The sequence below is a fragment of the Eubalaena glacialis genome, chromosome 16 (genome assembly GCF_028564815.1).
Source record: "Eubalaena glacialis isolate mEubGla1 chromosome 16, mEubGla1.1.hap2.+ XY, whole genome shotgun sequence".
NCBI classification, from domain to species: Eukaryota; Metazoa; Chordata; class Mammalia; order Artiodactyla; family Balaenidae; genus Eubalaena; species Eubalaena glacialis.
In genome coordinates, this window is record NC_083731.1 from 89,701,332 (window position 1) to 89,722,684 (window position 21,353).

Genomic DNA, 21,353 nt, shown 5'->3' on the forward strand with positions numbered 1-21,353 from the left:
CTGGCCCTGGGGTGTGGTGGCAAATGAGACCTTTTGGAGGCCAAATGGGAACATTTTAATGTTCCTTCTGTTATTATGTGCATGTTTTTTCTCCCAGTAATGCCACTTAAGAGCAGTTTGTGATACTACATTAGTATTCTGACTTCAACCAGACGGCACTGTGAGTGTCTGTTTGTCCTCAAGGTAAGTGGACAGGCGTGGCCCACTGGTGTGGCGCCTTTGTGTCGTTCTGCTTGCTTTTTTGTTACAGCACATTGCCTGCTCTCTTATGGCTACATGCATCTATGTTCCCCACCAGCACTTGTGCTTCTTGCAAAGCAAGGACTGCATCTTCTTGTTCTATTTCTTGGCAAAGTTCCTTGCATAGACTAGTTCCTCGATAGAGATGTGTTTGAATTCACATGTTAAAGCTAATGTTTCGTGCTTTGTCAGTCAATTTCAGACTTCCGCCTTTCCAAGGTCACCTCAGTGGATCTATTTCTGCAAGACTCCAAAATATTTCTAGACCAGTACACAATCACATACACCACGAGAGGCTTCGGTGGGATGTGGCACAGTGTCCTGCTTTATACTGGACATGAGGTGGAAGTCATTGCATTAGATGCAGGCGAGAGAGTTTTCTTCTATTAAAAAATGCCAGAGGTCATGCTTACAATGGAGCGCTATCTGTGGGATTAGCAGCGTGGCCAGTAGCTGAATAAATGGGGGGAACGTCAGCAGGTAGTAGGGGTCGTGCTTATGGGGCCCATCCACTGCATGTGTCCCAAAAGCAGAGGTCAGGCCACCCTCAAGCCTCAGGGTACCGCAGACAAATGCCTGGACTTTAGCAGAGCACCAATTTAGGTCAGGAAGATGCTTAGTAAGAGAATAGACTTTTAGTCCGTGGAAGGTGGGGGTCTGTTTTGAACACACAGCTCCAGGAACAGCTAGTTCTGCCCCATGGGCTGCGTGAAGGCAGGAAATGTCCTGTGTTTGCTCTTCAGCCCACTTTAGACATTTCCTCTAAAGTAATGTGCGGCTAGAGGGCAGTAAACACGCATCCACTGAGGCTGTATTAAATTGATTACCACATTACAGAACTTGTCATTCATTACTCCATTAATTGATTCAACAGACGTTTACCGACTGCCTTCTTTGTGTCAGATACTGCTGTTGGAGCTGGGGATATAGCAATAAACAAAAAATAAAAATTCCTGCTCTCATGGAGCTTTCATCTTTGAATCCTATTTTCCAGTACTGATGTTTTAAAAAATATAACCATTTTTAAAGTGACAGTTCAAAAGATGGGCAGTGTTCTCCTAATATTTTTATTTTCTCCTACACGTGAGGCAGCTTTTCTGAACGTAGGAATATAAAACTTCTCCTAGCCAGTCTTGGAGTTTGCACCATGTTTATTTGTACCCCAGTACACCCAGATGTGGTCAGATGGTTACTGGAGGAAATGGCTTTATGACATCTTTAAGTATATAGCAGGTATTTAGTAAAAATTTGTTGCTTAGTGTTAGACTACATTGCTGATTATAAATATTTTTTATCACATAAATCTGATGTTTTAGAAACACTTTACAAAATAATGAGGCTTACTAGGGTAAACCTAGTGATTTTGTAGGCAGGGGACTGGAATTATGATGTTGCTTTTCTGTAGATCATTAGATTAATAGATTTTTAAGGTTCTTCTTTCTATACTGGCAAGTTAATATATCAGCTGGCACTAGAAAAGGGGACCAGATTAGATGGATTTGAAGTGCCTGTGAAACATCCATGTGAAGATGGTCTGAGAAGGAGAAATAAATGTGAGTCGGCTTTATAGATGGGTGATTGAAGCTGTGGGCCTGCTTAAGGTTTCCTAGGTGCGTGGAGGCCTGGGGCTGAGCATGGAGGAGACCTGGTTCCCAGTGACTGGGCAGAGATGCTTCTCCAGAGGTTTGCCATGTTACCAGTCTTTATGGGACTAATTTGGGTATTGATTTCTGTTCTTATCTTTATTATAGTCTTTCTATTTTCTTTAGATTTATTCTGTTCTAATCTTTATTATAGTCTTTCTATTTTCTTTAGATTTATTCTGTTCTAATCTTTATTATAGTCTTTCTATTTTCTTTAGATTTATTCTGTTCTAATCTTTATTATAGTCTTCCTATTTTCTTTAGATTTATTCTGTTCTATTTCTGATTTCCTAAACTGGATATTTGACTCATTTCTCAGAGCTGTTTTAGTTGAACTCACACACTTTGATGTGCAGCATTTTATTGCTGCTCCAATGCTAAGTATATTTTAATTTCCATTAGGATTTCATTTTGACCCATGAACTATCTGGAAGTTAATTTTCAATTTTCCAAGTCTGTTGGGTAATTTTTTGTTTGTGATTTCTGTCTTAAAGGCGCTGTAATTAGAGAAAATGGCTCATGTAATATGAGTCCTTTGGATTACTGAAGCCTGCATTGTAATTTAGTACATTGGCACTGTTGATAAATGTTCTGTGTGTGTTTGGAAAGGATGTGTATTTTCTGCAGTTGGATGCAAGGCTGTCCATGTCCAGTAGATCAAGCTTGTTACTTGTGTTTATTTCTCCCATGTGCTTCCTGAATTTTTGAATGCTTTTTCATAATAATTGAGAGAGGGGTGTTAAAATGTCACAGGATATGGTAGGTTTGTCTGATTCTCCTTGATGACCTGTCAACTTTTGCCTTTCTATATGGCATTCTGGGTCCTTTCCTTGCCTCTGTCTTGTTCATTAATTTTCTCTTCAGCTGTGTTTATCCTGTTGCTTAACTTAGTAACTTTATTTTTAATTCCAATTTCTAGATATTATAGTTAGTGCTTTTCCAAATCATCCTGGTCTTTCAGGGTTTCATTCCTTTCTTATACTTTTAATTAACTTAAACATACTTATTTTACTAGGCTCTCCTATTTTTCAGTTATGCGAGGTTCTGGTCTTTGTTCTGTCCAGGTGGTCTCACGTGTTTATAGTTTTCGGTGGTTTGTTTTCTTCAGTGTACTATTTATTTGTGAATCCGAGGAAAGGTGAGGCCTCTTCAGCAGGTATGCCTCCAGGGTTTTCTTGAGTGTGTGTCTCCTGGTAGCATTATCACTAGCTGGGGAGCGATTTTTATGTAACTTTCTCAGCTTGTGAGTGTCCAGACCACATCATGTGTAGTATAATTTTGAACCCCAAACCTGGGTGAAATTCAGGCTCATGAATATGAATTCACATATTTGTTTTCCTCTCCCTCCACCCTGTGACCTTCCCAGCTGGCGCCCGGATCAAGACAAGCTCCCTGTCTTCTCCCTCAGCAGATGGGCTGGTTTTGGTTTAAACTAGTTGACCAGTTCACTGAAAATATAGCCTTTTGAGGGTCTCGGCTATATCACGGGGGCCTTGACTGCAGCTCCCTGAATCCTATGGCCTCTGGTTCGGCTCTTCCTGAGGTCATTTGAACGTTCTCCCTCCCCTGAGAGTCACAGATCACTCTAGTGCTGGCTGCTCTGGTTTTCCTTACATTCCTGAGAGGTCAGCTATTCATTTAAAAGGATGACTTCTTTTATATGGAGTAATCCGGTTTGGTTTGTGGAGGCAGGACGTTTAGGTCTCCTAGTGCATCACATGACCGGAAGCAGGCGTCTCCATCAGTTTAGGGGAGAAACTTTTATTAGCATACATACTCTCTTTTTTAAGTTTTAAAAAATTTAGCGTGAATTTGCCTCTGCACCTTTTTGTTTTCAGGGTTATATACATTTTCCTTTTTTAACAGTTGTTGTGCTGCCATTGGAGAAATCTGAAGAGGGCCTATTTTTAGCTAAATTCTATTGCAGGCCACAGGTCAGTTTTCAGTAAACAAACACACAAACCAATAAACATATGCATATATACATTTATATTAACTATCTTTGTAAACTCACCTATTGTCTTTTCTGACTGGGAGGTAAAATATCAGGACTGCGGGATGGAGGCAAGCCCAGTGCCTCAGTTTTGGGTGGCCTGGTACTGCAGGTGATGGAAGCAGTAACCCCACCTTACTTTCCCGGACACTTCATGGTTTGAGATGGGGAAGACTCACCTTTCAGGACCAGAGGTGAGAGGTCATGGCTCTATTACAGCATCTGGCAAGAAGCACATGGCTTGGAGGCTTTCTGACGGGCAATCGTAACGCCCCAGGGATTCGTGTATGACCCCACGAGCGTATACTCACTTTATTTAGGAATGCTGTAAAACTATATGCTAATTGCAGGCTTCTGGGGAATATTTTAAATCATAATATTTTCATGTCAAGCATTTTAACTTAATTGTAAATAAATGATTTCATAAAAGGTACCAGAAAAATCATTGGAATGAGGATGGAAATAGACATCCCATTAGGACAGCAGTTGATGCCTGTGCCCCTCTGCCTGGTCCCCGTCCCCTGTGGTTACCTGAGAAAGGGCTCCTGTTGAAAGCAGACCACAGCCATCCTGGTCATCCTCACGCCTAATCCCCAGCAAGGCAGTTTCCTCAGCACAGTCCACACTGGTTTTTGCTTTGGAAAGGTCTCTCTTGATTGGGTATAATTTGTTCTCGATTATTGTAGAACTCTGTTTAGGATTTATAATAGGCTTTAAAAAAAACTTTATTTTGATTTTTAAGGAAAAATATGAGCCTCTGGTTAGGGCACAGTGCTGTTGTTTATTGCCTGTGATATTGACAACTTGTACTTTTCCTTTCTTTTTCTTTAACACATGCTATTTCTGCTAGAGCAAGAAGGTTTGTCTTTTTTTTTTTTTTTTTTGGTAATCGTGACATGCACCTCTTGAGAAGACTAGTCACAGCAGTCTATTGATGTGATGGATTTTAGAGATTGTGCTCTTGCAGGAAATACTGAAAAGAAATTGGTGATGATTAAACAGGTTGAAGCAAGAGATTTAATTAGTGCTAAGAGACAGAACTTATATGTAGATCATGTCCATCTTCAAGTTGAGAATGAATTCCCTCTGCCATGATTACAATAGGATTTTAGCTCAAATTTCCTTTCTTCCCATGTCTTTCCTGCTAAAATTGGCTAATAGAACTTCTTTGCATGTAAAATACCTTAAGTACCAAAGTCTTCTAATTTAGTTTTTCTTTCTTTCTGGAAAGAACATTGAAGACTGCTTCCAGATATTTTGCATTAGCAAATGTAGATTTTCTAGCAACAGGATGCTTATCTAAAATGCCTGAATTGACTTTAAAAAATCAACTAAATTTCATTTTCTCCATGAAAGTATTTGTTTTGGAAAATGCACACGGTTGCACAGCAAGTGGGTAAAAACTTCAGCAGTGAGCTCTCGTCCAGCACCTCCTTTGCCTGGGGATCATCCAATCCACTGACTCGTGGCCGTGCCCCTTTTCCAAAACAGCCCTACTGGGTCGAGTGCTGTCATTGGTGACTTTTACTGATAATAAAACACTAAAGTATATAAATTATTTACTTTAAAATTTCAAGTAAATGGGAGGGAACGAAAAGTTAGACCTATAATACCATCATTCAGTTTCTTCCTTTCAAGAATGGAAGGGAAAAGGGGTGTTTAAACGTAACCCCACCTTTTAAGTATCTGAACCCCCCTTTTAAGTATCCTTTAAGTCACGAGTAAGCTCCCTTTGAGGCACCATTAATAGTTGTGACGCTTGGAAAGTTCCTTAGTGCTTTCCTTGTCCCCAGAGTTTTGTTTGTCAGAACCTGAGCTTGTGGTTGTACATGAGAATATCACTTATTATGGGCTGCATCTCTCTCCCACCTCAAAACAAACGAAACACAAACAAATAATAGCCGTTGCTTTGAAAATGGTGTCAGAGTTTAATTAAGCCAAGTCCAGCTAATTACCTTCAGCAGTGAGAGAAGTTTCACTCTGACACTTCCCATCTGGTGGCTTTCCCTAGGCAGGCCCCGGAAAGACACCATGAGCCCGCCCGGGGATTCTCACCTGGCCGCCCTGCTGAGGGCAGGAGAGAGCGAGGTTGTGTGTCTCTCGCTGTTTGCTGTCCTTCCCTGCTTCCCTCCCAGCCGTCTGTGGGAACCGAGCGACTGCGGCCGCTCTCAGCTTTGTGATCCACCCAAGTGATGACGGTCCTGAGTAGCAGTTTGCAGGCCCCCTTCCTCAGGCAAGCCATGAGTAACAGCAAGGAGATGAGCTCAAGGCTTGACAGGGACAGAGGCGTAACCCTGGCCCAGTACATGGGACACAACTGGGTCACTATTAACAACAACAGCAATCAAACTTCAAGCAGATGCGCCCTTAAAGCCCTTACATAATTGTAGCAGGTTTGGGTTTCCTCTGGTTCAAGTGTTCTTGCCTCTTTGATAATCAAATGATCTGAAGAAAGGCATAGAATTTCAAGGGAGAATCTGCAGGACAGGCTCACAATAAGGCCATTCACAGGACTCTTTTATTAGTTTACACTGTATCTGCATCACATTTAGTCTCTGGCTTTACTACAAGGCTCCATTTAAACTTAACCCAACTTGCAGACTTAACTGATCCAGGAATTACTCAATACAACCAGCCAGCTACTGTAGCTTTTCCCCTCTGATAAGGGGATTTAACACAATGGGCTTCACAGTTCTTAAATGACTCCCTTTTTTTCCCCCCTGTCTTTGAGATGTGGTGCTTATGTGACCTTTTGTTCTGAATAAAATTCCACATGGTTTGATTATATTTTTAAAAAGTACCAGCAAACACAGTATTGACTTCTTACCCTTAGAGGAAAACGTTTAAAATCTTGTCGATGGTTTAGAAATGGAATTCATGTCATAATATTTACACAGCTAATTTCACTATATTAGATATTAACTATTAGATATTATTAAACTTGAAAATATTTTATTTTTGAGGGGTGATTCTGATAAAATTACTGGTAGTACTTCTGCATTGCACTTTGACTTTTGCACACTTCTGGTTATCTGCTGGTGTCTGTGCCGTTTCTACCACCACAGTGCTGATAGACTAACCTGGGCACGCTCGGCCAGTATGTGGAGGGGAAGCGGCTGGGAAGCCTGACCTCAGAGTGAGAGACCCTTGAGGATGGATTTGGTAGCAAACCACTGGGAGCGCTGTCGGTCCCCGCTTTGGATCACACCTCAGAATAGTGGGTCTCAAACTTTAGTGAACAAAAGTCATCAGAAGGTTGGATAAAAATGCAGATGCCTCGATTCCACGCGCAGGGGGTCTGACTCAGTAGGTCTGGGATGGGGGCCTGAGAATTTGCATCTTTAGCAAGCACCAGTTGATTCTGTTATCCGACCCCACTGAGAACCATTCCCCCCCCCCCCCCGGATTCACCAGGGATTGGGAGGTCAGGGACCCTCCTGGGTAGGCGTGACCCTGGTGGGATTTCCCCAGGGGGTGGCAGGCGGGAAGCTTGCTCTGGAATGTCCAGCGAATATCCTCTTCTGTTCCGCCTCCCTCCACAGCAGGGCGGCACCGCCGTGAGCATCGCGTTCCCAGGGACCTGCGTCACCCGTGGGCCTGCGCTTGGGTGTCTGAGAACGTCTTCTCACCCCCACCCCCTTCTGTACGTCGTCAGAATTTCCGAGCAGTTGTTATCTGCGGTATTTAATCCAAATTTGCTCCTCTAGCCTCCTCCGTTACCGCTCTATTAAAGTAATTTTAGATTTTTAGAAACAAAGGTCTTTGTCAAAAGATTTCCAATTAGAAGCGGACTCTCAAGAAGCCTTTTGGGAGTTATGGATGTAACATGTTTGTTCATTTCATGAAGGTAAGATTTTTCCTTGAAGATAAAGTTGATCTGGTGCTCAGGACAAACAAGTGGTGATGACTGCTGTTGATATCCCAGCGCTTTGCCTGCAGTGCTGTCGTGTATTCTGTGTGTAGAACCCACCCCCAACGCAGTTGAAGGACTTTTTTATTATGAGAATTTGCTGTCCGACACACAACTAGAAAATACAGTTCCCATATCTGCATCACCTGGTGTCCAGAGTTACCAAGATTTGTCATACTTTTCGGCAGCATTTTTTTCCCCTGTTCTTATATTTTGCTGGTCGTTTTTTAATTGGTTCTTTTTGGAATGACTCAAACATGAAACGCTTTGCTTGGGGTCTGAGTGCGGTGATCCTGAGTAGTAACTGGAAGATGTCCTTTTCAGGAATGTGTTCCAGAAAACCTAGAGCTGAAGAAGCAGCTTTTTGCCCAGCTGGATGGAATCGTTGGTGACCAAGTTGTCCTGAGCAGCTCCAGCTCCTGCCTCCTGCCCTCCAGGCTGTTCTCTGGCTTGGTACACGTGAAGCAGTGCCTTGTGGCACATCCTGTGAGTATGTCGAGCCTGGAGATGCAGCGAGTCTCACCTGGCTTTCCGGGAGCAACGTGTTTGGACGAATCTGCTAGTACTTTGTAACTGCTTTACTGAGATATAATTCACATATCACACAATTCAACTTGTACGTTTCAGTGGTTTTTAGTCTATTTAGAGAGTTGTACAATATCAGTGTCTTGCAAAGAATTTTATCCAAAAATCCCTTGAACTGTATCTTGTACCTCATGCACTGTGGGAGAGAATGAACAATACTTACAGACTTTCGCCCTTAAGTAACTCACCGTCTAGCTGAGGGGAGAGACTGCTAATCAAATCATCCCAGTGCCAAGGAAAGGTGCTACGTTAACGAAAAGTCTGGACCACATGGGATTCTGCAGGTGGGTCACCTGTACCGTGTGGTTTCCTGAACTTAGCTCAGAGTGGGGTCACCTGTGCTGATGTGCAGGGTCCGGGTCCCCCCCGAGATTCCGGTGCAGCAGCTCTGACTTAAACCCTCTTTTTTGTGGTCCCTTCCACCAGACGTTGTCACTGACTGTGCCAACGTACTCACCAGCCGTGCGCTGCAAGGCGTGTTGGACCATGAGCTCCAAGTTGGCACGTGGGCACTCAATCTTTTTGCGATTAATGTGTTAATGTCAGGAAAGGGGAATCAGAGTGGGGATTCAGGGGTCATTCGGTGGATGTTTGAGTACCGAGTGGAGGTCAGTGTGACCTTGGAGAACTGGGACAGCCTGCTAGGACAGAGACGCTAACTTAGCTCAAGCCCACCCCCGGCCAAGAACAAGCATGGGCCTCGTAGAATCGCCAGGAGACCAGCTTGACTGCAAGAGCAGGAGAAAGGTGGAAGGCTTGGTAATACTTGGGTCATGGAGAATCGTGAGAGTTACTCTGAAGAATGAGAACTGGCTTAGGAACGGGGCAGCTCCTGCACGGAACTTGGGGCAGAATTCCCAGCACGAGTGGCCAGGGCCTGGGGAGGTGAGGGGTCCTCGAGTGGGGAGCAGGGAAATTCCTCTTTCTGAGCAAGAGGAGGTTAGAGGGGGAGATGAAGACAAAGGGGAGTCATAGATGCCTGCTGGGTCTTCCGTGCTGCGCAGAGGGACAGCCTGGACCACCGTTTACGCGACTGAATGGTTCTGGATGTCCTCACACTGAAGTTTAATGGAAAGTGTAAAAGAATGGTTATAAAATAAGGAGACTAAGACCCAGAGCACAGAGAAGAAAACCAAGCATTTAGTTACCACTCCATACAGGTGAAAACAGCACCAGAGAGACCTTAATTGAAGCATCCAAATACCAAGTCCCATGAAGCATGCCATGTCTTTGCTTCCGTGACATATGTGTGTCCATAAAAAGCCTCTTAGACACCGTGATTGTTACTTGGTTGCTTCAATAAAAGGTACAAGCCTCTTAGTCAAGAGCTTCCATTTCTAACCAGTGTTTTTACTTCTAAGTCAGTTTAAAAAACAGCTGAATCAGATTGTTCAGAAAACACCCCCTAAGTCCTCTGACAGGAGTTTTACCCCATCTCTCTTTTTTTTTTTTAATTTATTTTATTTATTTATTTTTGGCTGCGTTGGGTCTTTGTTGCTGCACGTGGGCTTTCTCTAGTTGCGGTGAGCGGGGGCTACTCTTCGTTGTGGTGTGCGGGCTTCTTATTGCGGTGGCTTCTCTTGTTGCGGAACATGGGCTTTAGGAGCACGGGCTTCAGTAGTTGTGGCACGTGGGCTCAGTCGTTGTGGCTCGTGGGCTCTAGGCGTGCGAGCTCAGTAGTTGTGGCGCACGGGCTTAGTTGCTCCGTGGCATGTGGGATCTTCCCAGACCAGGGCTCGAACCTGTGTCCCCTGCCTTGGCAGGCGGATTCTTAACCACTGCACCACCAGGGAAGCCCCTTACCCCATCTCTTCATTTCCAACCACCAATGGGCGAGACCACACCCCATTCACTTTCCTCTCTGTTGCACGTAGCAGGGCATCTCCCACTAGGAGCCCAGTCAGTGACTGTGGAATAGCGAAATCCTTCTCCCGCACACCTTTCTAGTATCACTCACTTTTACTTAATCAAGCACAAATAGCAGAATCAAAGTAAGGCCTTATTTTACAAGTTAATCTCTCATTATTTTTATAAATAATTTAAAACCAAAACCAACATTAACTAAGGCAAAACAAATCACTCAAGTTGACAGTCCTTGGAATTTTATTTATTTATTTATTTATTTATTTATGACCGTGTTGGGTTGCAGTTGTGGCGTGCAGGCTCAGTAGTTGTGGCTCGCGGGCTTAGTTGCTCCGCGGCATGTGGGATCTTCCCGGACCAGGGCTCGAACCCGTGTCCCCTGCACTGGCAGACGGATTCTTAACCACTGCGCCACCAGGGAGGTCCCGACGTCCCTGCTTTATAGTAAAGAAAAGTTCATCTAGGAGAGACATGCTTCCAGTTCTTATAATTCTGATCTTAAAAAGGCCGGAGGTTAAACATTTTTATAAGAATTCAGTGATGATAGGCAGGAGACAAGTGATTCAGCAAGGCATTGATTTGTAATTTATCTGAAATAGGTGCTGTCCTCGCTTGCTTTCTAAGAAGGCTGCGACGGGGCGACCAAGACAGGCTGGGAGCAGAATAAACCCCTGAAGCGTGTGGACCAGCTGCCTCTCCAGCCGGTCCGAGGAGAAATAATCTCTTCTCTCTTCTGTAGAACACGTCATTTTAAAGTGAATGCTTCTTGTAGTCATTTGGTAGATGTGAGATTCTACCAATTTTCACCCAAACATGGAGGAAAAACAATTTAAAGTAAAGCATCACTTGGGGAACAGTTTAGTGTGCATTTGCTTAGTGGTGAGGCTAATCAGCAGCCTTTTATCAAACAGCCTTTTCTTTTTTTTGTTTTTGTGTTTTGGCCGTGCCCTGCGGCATGTTGGATCTTAGTTCCCCGACCAGGGATCGAACCCGTGCCCCGTTCAGTGAGAGCGCGGAGTCTTAACCACTGGACCACCAGGGAAGTCCCTCAAACAGCCTTTTCTTTAGATGTAGGAGAATTTTCTTTGAGAATCTTCAAGAGTGGTTTCTCAAAGGAAACCAAGAAAACCAGAGCTGGGCAGGCAAGCATTTCCACTGTGGACAGACTCTCTTCCTGTCTTAGCATCCATCACGATGTTGAGGCTGAAGAGAGCTTCTGATATTGTGTGACTTCTAGGTAAGATATGATTGTGGAAGCAGATGTTTGAGGCTCGACATGGAGAAGTTAAGGAAATACCAACTTTAGGGAAGATGCTGCCAATCCAATAATTTTTTTTTAATTTATTTATTTATTTATTTATTTTTGGCTGTGTTGGGTCTTTGTTTCTGTGCGAGGGCTTTCTCTAGTTGCGGCGAGCGGGGGCCACTCTTCATCGCGGTGCGCGGGCCTCTCACTATCGCGGCCTCTCTTGTTGCGGAGCACAGGCTCCAGACGCGCAGGCTCAGCAGTTGTGGCTCATGGGCCTAGTTGCTCCGCGGCATGTGGGATCTTCCCAGACCAGGGCTCGAACCCGTGTCCCCTGCATTGGCAGGCAGATTCTCAACCACTGCGCCACCAGGGAAGCCCTCCAATAATTTTTAACACTGACACCGTAGACTGGCAATGACTATTGTGGAAGGAGGATGGCTGGGGGCAGGGTAGGTAGAAGCTTACGAGGTCAAGAGAGCTGGGAGCAGAGAAATCCCGAGGGAGGTCAGGGGTTTGGAGGTAACGGTAAATGTACAGGATGGCAGTTTGCACCCTCCGATGGGAACCTCAGTGCTGGTTATGATTCATGCAGTTCTGTGCTCAAGTTCTTTCGTTTTCTCCCCCCTCTGTGCATTACTTTATTTCTCGAGTTTCTTGTCACGGGATGCTGAATCTCGAGGGCCCCATCTGCCCTGCTGCTGACCCTTCGGGACGGTGAGCCAGCTCTGCCGGAATGACGCCCAAACGCCAGCGCCATCTTCCTGACTCTCTCTGCTCTGTCTCTCTCCTAAGGTAAATCCGCCCTATTACGTCCCGTTGGTGGAGCTGGTCCCACACCCGGAGACGGCCCCTGCGACGGTGGACAGAACCTACGCCCTGATGCGGAAGATCGGACAGTCCCCGGTCAAACTCACGAAGGAGGTTGACGGCTTTGCTCTGAATCGTCTCCAGTATGCCGTCATCAGCGAGGCCTGGAGGCTCGTGGAGGTGTGTGCGCCGCCCGGTGTCCGGGCAGCCGAGCAGGGGGGCGGGAGCCTCTGGGCACGCCGTGCGGGTGGGGGACTCAGACACTTGCTCTGTTCCGGAGACCGAGGGCAAGCTGTTCCTCTCTGTGTTTCAGAGATTCCGCTGTACGGTAGGTCACTTGGTATTCGGATGTGGTGATGGGCTCCTCTTCTTGTCCTTTCCTGTTGTTACCATGTAATTACCTCTGTGACGTGCTGCATGTTCCCACAGTCTCAGATTCTGCTCCCCGCACTCCCAGTATTATAATTTTTCAGGAGGAAAAATAAATTATATTTTGAGTAAACGTGTATCCTCTAAAGGAACCCAGTTTATTTCAAGAGCTTGAGGAAGAAACAGTGGATGATTTTTAAACTTGTTAGTAGTATGCTCGTCTCACATATAGACAGATTATTTATATATATATAAATTTATATACATATATATTTACATACATGTAAATTTATATACATATATATTTAACATCATCCTTGAATTAAAAGATTTTAGACGTGACTTTAAAAATTGCCTGGCCACACGCACTCCCACCTGCATTTGTGTGTGAGGGGCCTGGTCCCTGGCAGGGAGACGTCAGGGCAGCTCCACACCTGGGAGTGGTTCAGGCTCTGCCGGTCTGGGCTCCATCCCTCACTTTCTGATGCTTCCCCAGCTTCTGCATGGGTCAGTAGCGTGCTCTGCCCACACCTGTCCTGCTGAAACTCGGCAGAGTGAGCGAGGGTCTGTCCAGGTATGTGCGGCGAGAAGGGGGCTCGGGCTCAGCCATCTTCGCCTGGAATGGATTCACAGCCACTAGTCTTGACTCCTGCGGATGCCTGGCGGTCCCAGCCTGAGACAGAACAGAGAAGCTGGCCTGGGGGCACTGGATTTCAGCTTCCCAGTGCAGGATGCACGTGACCGTCCCACAGAACCCTGGCTCTGGCATTTGGTCACATCCCTGTTGGGTTCGTCATCTGACCTGACTGCTCACACTAGCTGCAATTCTGTGTCCTCACTGTTTGAAGCCAGTTAACGCTCCTACATCTTCAAGATACAGTGTTGGGATTCCCACTGTGAAGTTTGCAGCTTTAATTTCTTGGTGACTGTAAAATGCTTTGGAATGTCAATCAGTGGTAGAAGCACTGAAGTAAAAACAGCCCCTTGGAGATCTGTTTAAAATATTTCCACCGGGACTTCCCTGGCAGTGCAGTGGTAAAGAATCCGCCTTCCAATGCAGGGGACGTGGGTTCGATCCCTGGTCAGGGAGCTAAGATCCCACAGGCCGCGGGGCAACGAAGCCCGGGCGCCACAGCTACTGAGCTCGCGCGCCTCAACGAGAGAGCCCACGTGCCACAAACTACAGAGCCCACTGCGCTCTGGAGCCCGCACGCCACAACTAGAGAGAAGCCCACACGCCACAACAGCAACAGAAGATCCCACATGATGCAGCTGAGACCCGACGCGGCCAAAAAAATAAAGAAAATAAATAAAAATAAAAATATTTCCACTTGTCTAGAGTACGGGAACTTAATATACCTCAAGAAAAATTCACTATTACAGTGAAACGTTGCGGAGATTTTAGGGCAACTTTTACTTTTATTTGTAAGATATCTTAGTGCCTGGAAGAGATGAAGAAAAGCCCTGCAGTTGAATTTTGCTTTCTGTCATCTAAACGAGGAACACCAACTCGAGGAAAACTTAAGAGTTGGGAAGTTTTCCTTCCTCTTCTGTTTTCTGGAAGAGATTGTAAAAGTTCTGTTAATTCTTCCTTAAATGTTTGGTCGAATTCTCCAATGAAACCACCTGGGCCTGGAGAATTCTTTTTTGGTCTTTAATTACAAATTCAACAGCCTTAGTGGTTGTAGAACCATTCAGGCTGTCTGTTTCGTCTTGGATGAGTTTTGGCGGTTTATGGTTTTTGAGAAATCGGCCCGTTTCTTCTGTCGCTGAATTTATGAGCGTGAAGTTGTCGGTGGTGCCCTCTCTTCCTTTTAGAGGCTGCAGGGCCTGTAGTGACATCCCTGGGTTCATTCCTGTTGTGGGTGATTCATGTCTGCTGTCTTTATCTTTGTCATGCTAGAGATTTATCAGTTTTGGTGCTTTCTTGAAGAGAAGGCTTTTTGTTTCATTGATTCCCTCCCCCTCCCCCCTCCACTGTGGTTTTCCTGTTTTCAGTCTCACTGACTCTGGAGGGAGGGTATCCCTTCATCCTTGCAGGCAAGCAGGAGAGAGAAATTCTAGGAAAGACAAGGTGGGAGCTGTGTGTGTGTGTGTGTGTGTGTGTGTGTGTGTGTGTGTGTGTGTGTGTGGCTCCTGCACAGGCCTGTCCTTCGTGGGGAACCAGGGGAGCCGAGCCAAGGTCGGGAAGAGGCTGCGTAGGGCACACTGTGCCGTCCCAGCCCGTGAGCTCCGCAGGGCATCCATTGTGGGAGCAGGATGGTTGCCCAGGCACCAAGGGCACATGGGCGTTCACAGCCACGCGGTCCTTTTTTCCCCGGACCGTTTGGCTGCAGAATTGGGACGGAGCAGCCCTTGTTGGCTGGGAAATGCCGATGGCTATAGTCTTGTCATCCGAGATTAGGTCACTGGGTGACAGGATCCTGCTGGCCAGAAAAGTGATTTTCAGATCTTAAGCTGATGAGCACGATAAGGGAAGTAGTGTTGTGATGACAGACTCTCGCCCAGACAACAGCTGAGCTTGTAGTGCCCGTAAATTCTTGCCCCGTTGAGGGAGGGTCCGTGGAGGCGAGTGGGAGTGAATCACGGAGCCGCCTTTGGGTTCTCAGCCCATCGGAATGTGTGGGTGGTAATGAGCTTTAAATTGCTTACCTCGGGTTTTGTTCATCCTTCTGCGAAATGTGACATCCAGGTGATTTCTGCTCCTTGGGCCTCTGGTGTCTTGCTCAGGGGCTGTGGTCTGTGCAGGACCCTTTGAGAGAGTCCAGGCTTCCGTGGTCCAGCTTTATCCGGGGCACGAACACAACTGTTATGAGGACTGGTTTCGGCTAATAAGGTGCATCTCAAGGATCGTGTGGTAAAGTTAACAGATGAGACATTTTGTGGTAAAGCCACTCAAGGGTTTCTGTTGGATGTAATTTACGAGAGCACAGTGGTCTCTCCAGCATATTTGAAGTCATGTCTAGATTACTTCCAATACCTAATACAACCTCAGTCATGTGTAAACAGTTGTTCATACAATGTCAGTGCTATTTAAATAGTCGTAAATAGGAGGTAAAAACTGTGTGAACAGTTGCCTTTCCTAGCAAATTCAAATTTTGCCTTTTGGAGCTTTCTGGATTTTTTTTCCTGAATATTTTTGATCCACGATCGGTTGAATTCGAGGATGTCGAACCCGTGGATACAGAGGGCTGACTGTAAAACACAGGAATTAGGAGTCTTAGCACAGCAAACCACTGAGAATCATGTACTCATCAGTGACTTCAGTTTGTATATAGTATTTCAGAGTTTACAAAGTACTTTCCTTTACATTTCTCATGATTTTCAGATTTTTTCAGATCATCCAGTCCTAAAACCATGAGAGACATATTGTTATTTTTGCCTTTACAAATTAAGTGGTTCGATCCATGTTCCCCGGTCTGGTAGGGATTCAGACCTGTGCCACCTGTGTGCCGCAGTGTCTGCATTTGTAAGTGAAGATGACAATGGACTGTTTCTTATCAAGATCTGATGAGGGTTGGATGGGTTATGTATGTAGAGGGCTTAGAACGTGGCTGGCGTATACTAATGGTTGAGTAGGTGTTATGGATTACAGTGATGATGGTGACATCCATGTTTTCTGAATCCCAGAGTCCAGGGATGTAACAGCTGTCACCAGTGAGTTAGCTCTGAGCTGAAATGCTCACATGCCAGCTGCACAAGTGAGGTCCTAGGGCTGAGGATGGCAGCGTGGGCTTCACCTGGGCGCTTGTTGGAAATTCAGCATCTCAGGCCCCACCCCAGCCCTGCACAATTGGACTCTGCATTTTATCAACCCCCTCCCCTCCCAGGGGATTCACGTGCATCGTAAAGGGGGAGGAGTCCTGGCTCACGCCCTGAGACCTCGGCCTCAGCCTTGACGTATGGAATTCCATCTGTTCTAAGATAAAATTTATTTATTTTTTTTACATTTTAACATCTTAGTTTTATTGGCAGCATTTTTCTTCCATAATGGAGCATTAAATGCTAATTTAACTTTCAATCAATGGAGTCTTAACTTCAATGAGATACAGTATATTCTGCCATCTTTTTCAGTTGCCTTTTCTCTCCTTCCGTGTTTTCTGTCTTTGCGTGTCTCTTGTTTCTGACCCTCTTTATCCCTGACTCAGGGCTCATAATAGATAAACATGCAGCTCTAACCACCTTTGCTTAGTGGAAAGACTTTTACGTGGTCCCGATTCCTAGTCCTAGATTTATGACACTGAATACCTCTGGTTATTCCAAAAAAGATGTGAAAATTGATTTTTTTTTTTAAACATCTTTATTGAAGTATAATTGCTTTACAATGGTGTGTTAGTTTCTGCTTTATAACAAAGTGAATCAGTTATACATATACATATGTTCCCATATCTCTTCCCTCTTGCATCTCCCTCCCTCCCACCCTCCCTATCCCACCCCTCTAGGTGGTCACAAAGCACCGAGCTGATCTCCCTGTGCTATGCGGCTGCTTCCCACTAGCTATCTATTTTACATTTGGTAGTGTATATATGTCCATGACACTCTCTCACCCTGTCACATCTCACCCCTCCCCCTCCCCATATCCTCAAGTCCATTCTCTAGTAGGTCTGTGTCTTTATTCCCGTCTTGCCACTAGGTTCTTCGTGACCTTTTTTTTTTCCTTAGATTCCATATATATGTGTTAGCATACTGTATTTCCTTTTCTCTTTCTGACTTACTTCACTCTGTATGACAGACTCTAACTCCATCCACCTCATTACAAATACCTCCATTTCATTTCTTTTTATGGCTGAGTAATATTCCATTGTATATATGTGCCACATCTTCTTTATCCATTCATCTGATGATGGACACCTAGGTTGCTTCCATGTCCTGGCTATTGTAAACAGAGCTGCAATGAATATTTTGGTACATGACTCTTTCTGAATTATGGTTTTCTCAGGGTATATGCCCAGTAGTGGGATTGCTGGGTCGTATGGTAGTTCTATTTTTAGAAAAAAAGACTTAATTCACTTCTGATTAAAACACAAACACAGCAGAACAAACGAGTGCTAGGTTTTCACTGCTCCTCCAAATCAAAGCTCCCATCCCCCGCAGTCCCCCAGATGGTATCTCCCCGTCATGCCGGCCACTTCCCCGTCACGCCGGCCACAGGCTTGGCATCAGCGATCCTCATGTGGCCTTTGGTTTCCGGAGCAGGGGTGCAAACTGTAGTCTGGTTTTCCTCATTTAGTCACAGGCCTGTGTGAACAGAGTGTCCCTCCGAGGGTGATGGCCGAATCAAGCAGGCTCCTTGGGCCTGAGAGGCAGCCCTGCCGGCCACCGCGCGTCCGGTGCTCCCGGGCTGGTGCTGTAGGCTGGGCTGCGAGTTCCCAGCCTTGCCGTGAAGCTACACCTGAACTGGAGCGAACTGCCAGCTCCTTTACGGAGGGCCCGACACCAGGGGGACTGATGGTGCTGAGCGGAGTTTGGGGGGGAAGATGACCTGACGCTGTAGACTCACTGCCCGAGTGACCTCTTAGGTTTCTCTCACTTGGGCTGCGATCGCGCGGGGGTAGGCGGTTGTTGGATTTTGCTCTTCTTTTAGAAGCCAGTGTGGGCATGGGCCCAGTTCTCCAAGTTCAAGTTCAACCCCAGACGTTTGCTGCTCACACATGGAGCCTTCTGAGAAGGAAGCCAGGTCAGACAGCGAGCCGCCTCGTAGCCGTCCTTCCCTGAGTCTGGGGGGGCTTTTTTCCATGAAGGTCACCCTGAGTAAGTACAGGACCTGCCAATTCCTCTGGAAGAAAAACAGCGCAAACAGGTGGCGAGGATGAAAAGAAGAAAGAGCAGGAAGGCTCAGGCTGACTCACTTGCTTTGCAGGCTTTGGGGTCAAGGAAGGCTGCAGAGACTCGTGGCCTGAGTGGCCCGACAGGAGAAAGCATGTTCAAAGCCGTGCTTCCGGGCAGGTGGAAGGTGGGGCTCTTTTAGAAGTTTTTATTTAGAGAGAAGGTGTTGGAAACAGCAGGACCGCTTAAGGCTTGGCTCCCCTGGAGCGGGGCCAGTAGGAAAAAGCTGAGGCTTGAGCAACATGTTACGGAAGAGACCTTGGCGACACCCATCGGTGTACTTGGCAAGAAGAGTCATGTAGAAGGCGTGAAGGGCGCCAAGAAAGAGCCCGGCTCCCGCCCTCTGCACCACACCCTCAGCTGTAGGATTTTCTACATTTTACATCTTTTAAAATTTAAACTTAAAAGTTTAGGGGTTGCGAATTCCCTGGCAGTCCGGTGGTTCATACTCTGAGCTTTCACTGCCGAGGGCCTGGGTTCACTCCCTGGTCGGGGGGCTGAGATCCTGCAAACCACACGGCTCGGCCAAAGAAAGAAAGAATAAAGAAATAAAAAATAAATTTATTTCTAAAAAAAACCATAAACATTTTTTTTTTTTGGGGGGGGAGGCCTTGCTGCACGCCTTGCTGGATCTTAGTTCCCTGACCAGGGATTGAACGCAGGCCCTCGGCAGTGAAAGCGCCGAGTCCTAACCATTGGACCGCCAGGGAAGTCCCTACGTTTTTTTCTCAAAGAAGTAAAGTGTCTGACTGCATTTTCTCATGGTTGCCTTTTCCTCCCCCAGCTCTGAGCCTCGGTCTTTCCAGGAAGGATGCTTCCTCTGTTTGCCGCTTTCAGCCGGGGCCCGGGCAGCTCTCCCTGCTCCACGCAGGGCTCGGCTTCCTGCACCGCTGGGTGCCCTGCTTTGTGTTCATCCGCTCCAGGGTCCACGAGTCTTACGACTGCCCGTCGCCAGGCGCCCTAGGTCAAAATTCACCCATCGAAACATTTTCTAAGATGTTTTCCTGCCATCTCTGCATTATTTATTGTACCTCCTGAAAACATAACCTCGACAAGGCTGAGGGAACTGTCTTCCCCCGGCCCCTGGAGCTCACCTTTCAGCCCTGGCCCACGTCCCTGTGCCCACCTGGCCTCTGTCTTGCCTTCCGAAGCCTGGGTCAGCCTGTCTGTGGCAGGAAGTCCATCCCCAGAGGGCACTGAAGAGTTCCCGAGGTCCCAGCTGCTCGAGCTCTTTCTCCCCTGAAGTTCACCGAGCCTGCTGTGGGCCCAGCTGCACTGTCGCCCTCCTTAGCTTAGCCTGCTTCTCGGGGGACGCATCAGCTGGGACTACAGCCCTTTGGAGCAGGTGTGTCACCCCCTTCACGAGGACCATCCTCCAAATGAATCGAGACCTGCTTTCTCGGCTGTAAGTTGGAAGAGCCTCCTATCAGCGGCCTTCCGTTCGGAGGCAGATGGAGAGGGAGGCGTTTCTCATTACAGGGCAGCTCTGGAAGGACACCAGGGTCTCAGCATTTTAAGAAGCCCCAGAACTATATCAGAACCCACACCTGTGGCTCAGCAAGTGTTTCATGTCGTTCACTGACCACTGGGAGGCGATCAGATTAACGAGAGGCCACTCCTGGCCGACGTGTGCTAGGCCGCGCGTGACACCCGTGGGAGTGCAGGCGCGGCCGGAAGGCGGGGGGCGCCTCGCTGCAGAGGCGTGTTTGAAGCTCCTGCTGGTGCCTTGTGTGCGTGGAGCTGGTCCGTCCAGCTCTCCCGAGGTTCCCTCCTGCGTGGGGAGGGCCCGGCCCGGCTGCAGCCCACAGGCTCGGACGGTCTCTCTCAGGGCAGTACAGCCAAGAGACTTGATCTGCTGGCTGGGAATCATCAGTTAATTAGAACTCTCCCAGCAGCGATGGCCTGTAAGAAGTAGACCATTTTTGTAGTAGTATTTACCCTTTTATGGAAGGTTATTTTCTGAGTAGCCACACTGGCGAGCAGCAAAACCCTACTGAAAGGAGAGATCCTGCTGACTTATTGTTTTAGAGGCAACTCCAGCCCCATCAACAGATAAACATAATGAAAACACCAACCACATGCTCAATTAAAAACACCTGCTTGGCATGCCTGGGGTTACTTCAGCAGTGTTTAAGGTAATAGCACCTGTGCTAGTATTCTAACCACTCTAAAAGAAAATCAGGGACTTCCGTGGCGGTGCAGTGGTTGAGACTGCGCCTTCCAGTGGGGAGCTGGGGTCCTGCATGCCTTGGGGCCGGGAAATCAGGGCATGGGGCACAGGCAGTATTGTAGCAAGTTCGCTGAAGACTTTAAGGATGTTCTGCATCCAAAAAAAAAAAAAAAATCTTTAAAAAGGAAAAGAAAATGAAATGCTGTCACTCTAACACCTGACTGCTAATCCTCACCCACAGGTAATCGGGCAGTGATGGGTTTCAGCTCCTCTGGTGTGAGCTGGAAAGTTAACAGGCAGGGCCGGGGAGGGGGGGCCCTGGTGGAGGACAGAGACGGAGGGAAGGCGTCCCCAGGAGAACAGGCAGAGAAGCGAGGCTGCAGGTGACCGCTGGGGCAGGGAGCCTGAGGCCCGGCCATCCTGCTTCCCCGAGGTGCAGGCCCTGGAGGTGCGAAGCTCCGTGGGTGGTCGTGAGGGGCAGGCGGCGACGGGCCGTGTGTGCCTCGGCGTGGAGGCTGAGGGCTTCCGCTGCTTGGTGCTGACCTCTCTGTCAAGAGCTCCGTTCCCGGACGACCCCAGTTAACGTCTCCGCCACCTCACCGAACCCTGGTGCGCTTACGTTTGCACAAACGGATGCCTTGTGCTGTGGCTGTATTTAAGGTCCAGACCTTTTCTTTGTTTTGGACTCATAATACTGG

The 21,353-nt window shown here is 46.9% G+C and overlaps 1 protein-coding gene across 3 annotated transcripts in view; it reads left to right on the top strand.

The window, feature by feature from the left end:
* Positions 1 to 21,353, top strand: part of CRYL1 (crystallin lambda 1) — a 92,677-nt gene that overhangs the window by 59,886 nt on the left and 11,438 nt on the right. For all 3 annotated transcript variants that reach the window (XM_061170709.1, XM_061170708.1, XM_061170707.1), the window contains exons 4-5: positions 8,111 to 8,272; positions 12,276 to 12,470. In XM_061170709.1, coding sequence (XP_061026692.1) covers positions 8,111 to 8,272; positions 12,276 to 12,470 — 357 coding nt within the window. The remainder of the gene's footprint in view (positions 1 to 8,110; positions 8,273 to 12,275; positions 12,471 to 21,353) is intronic.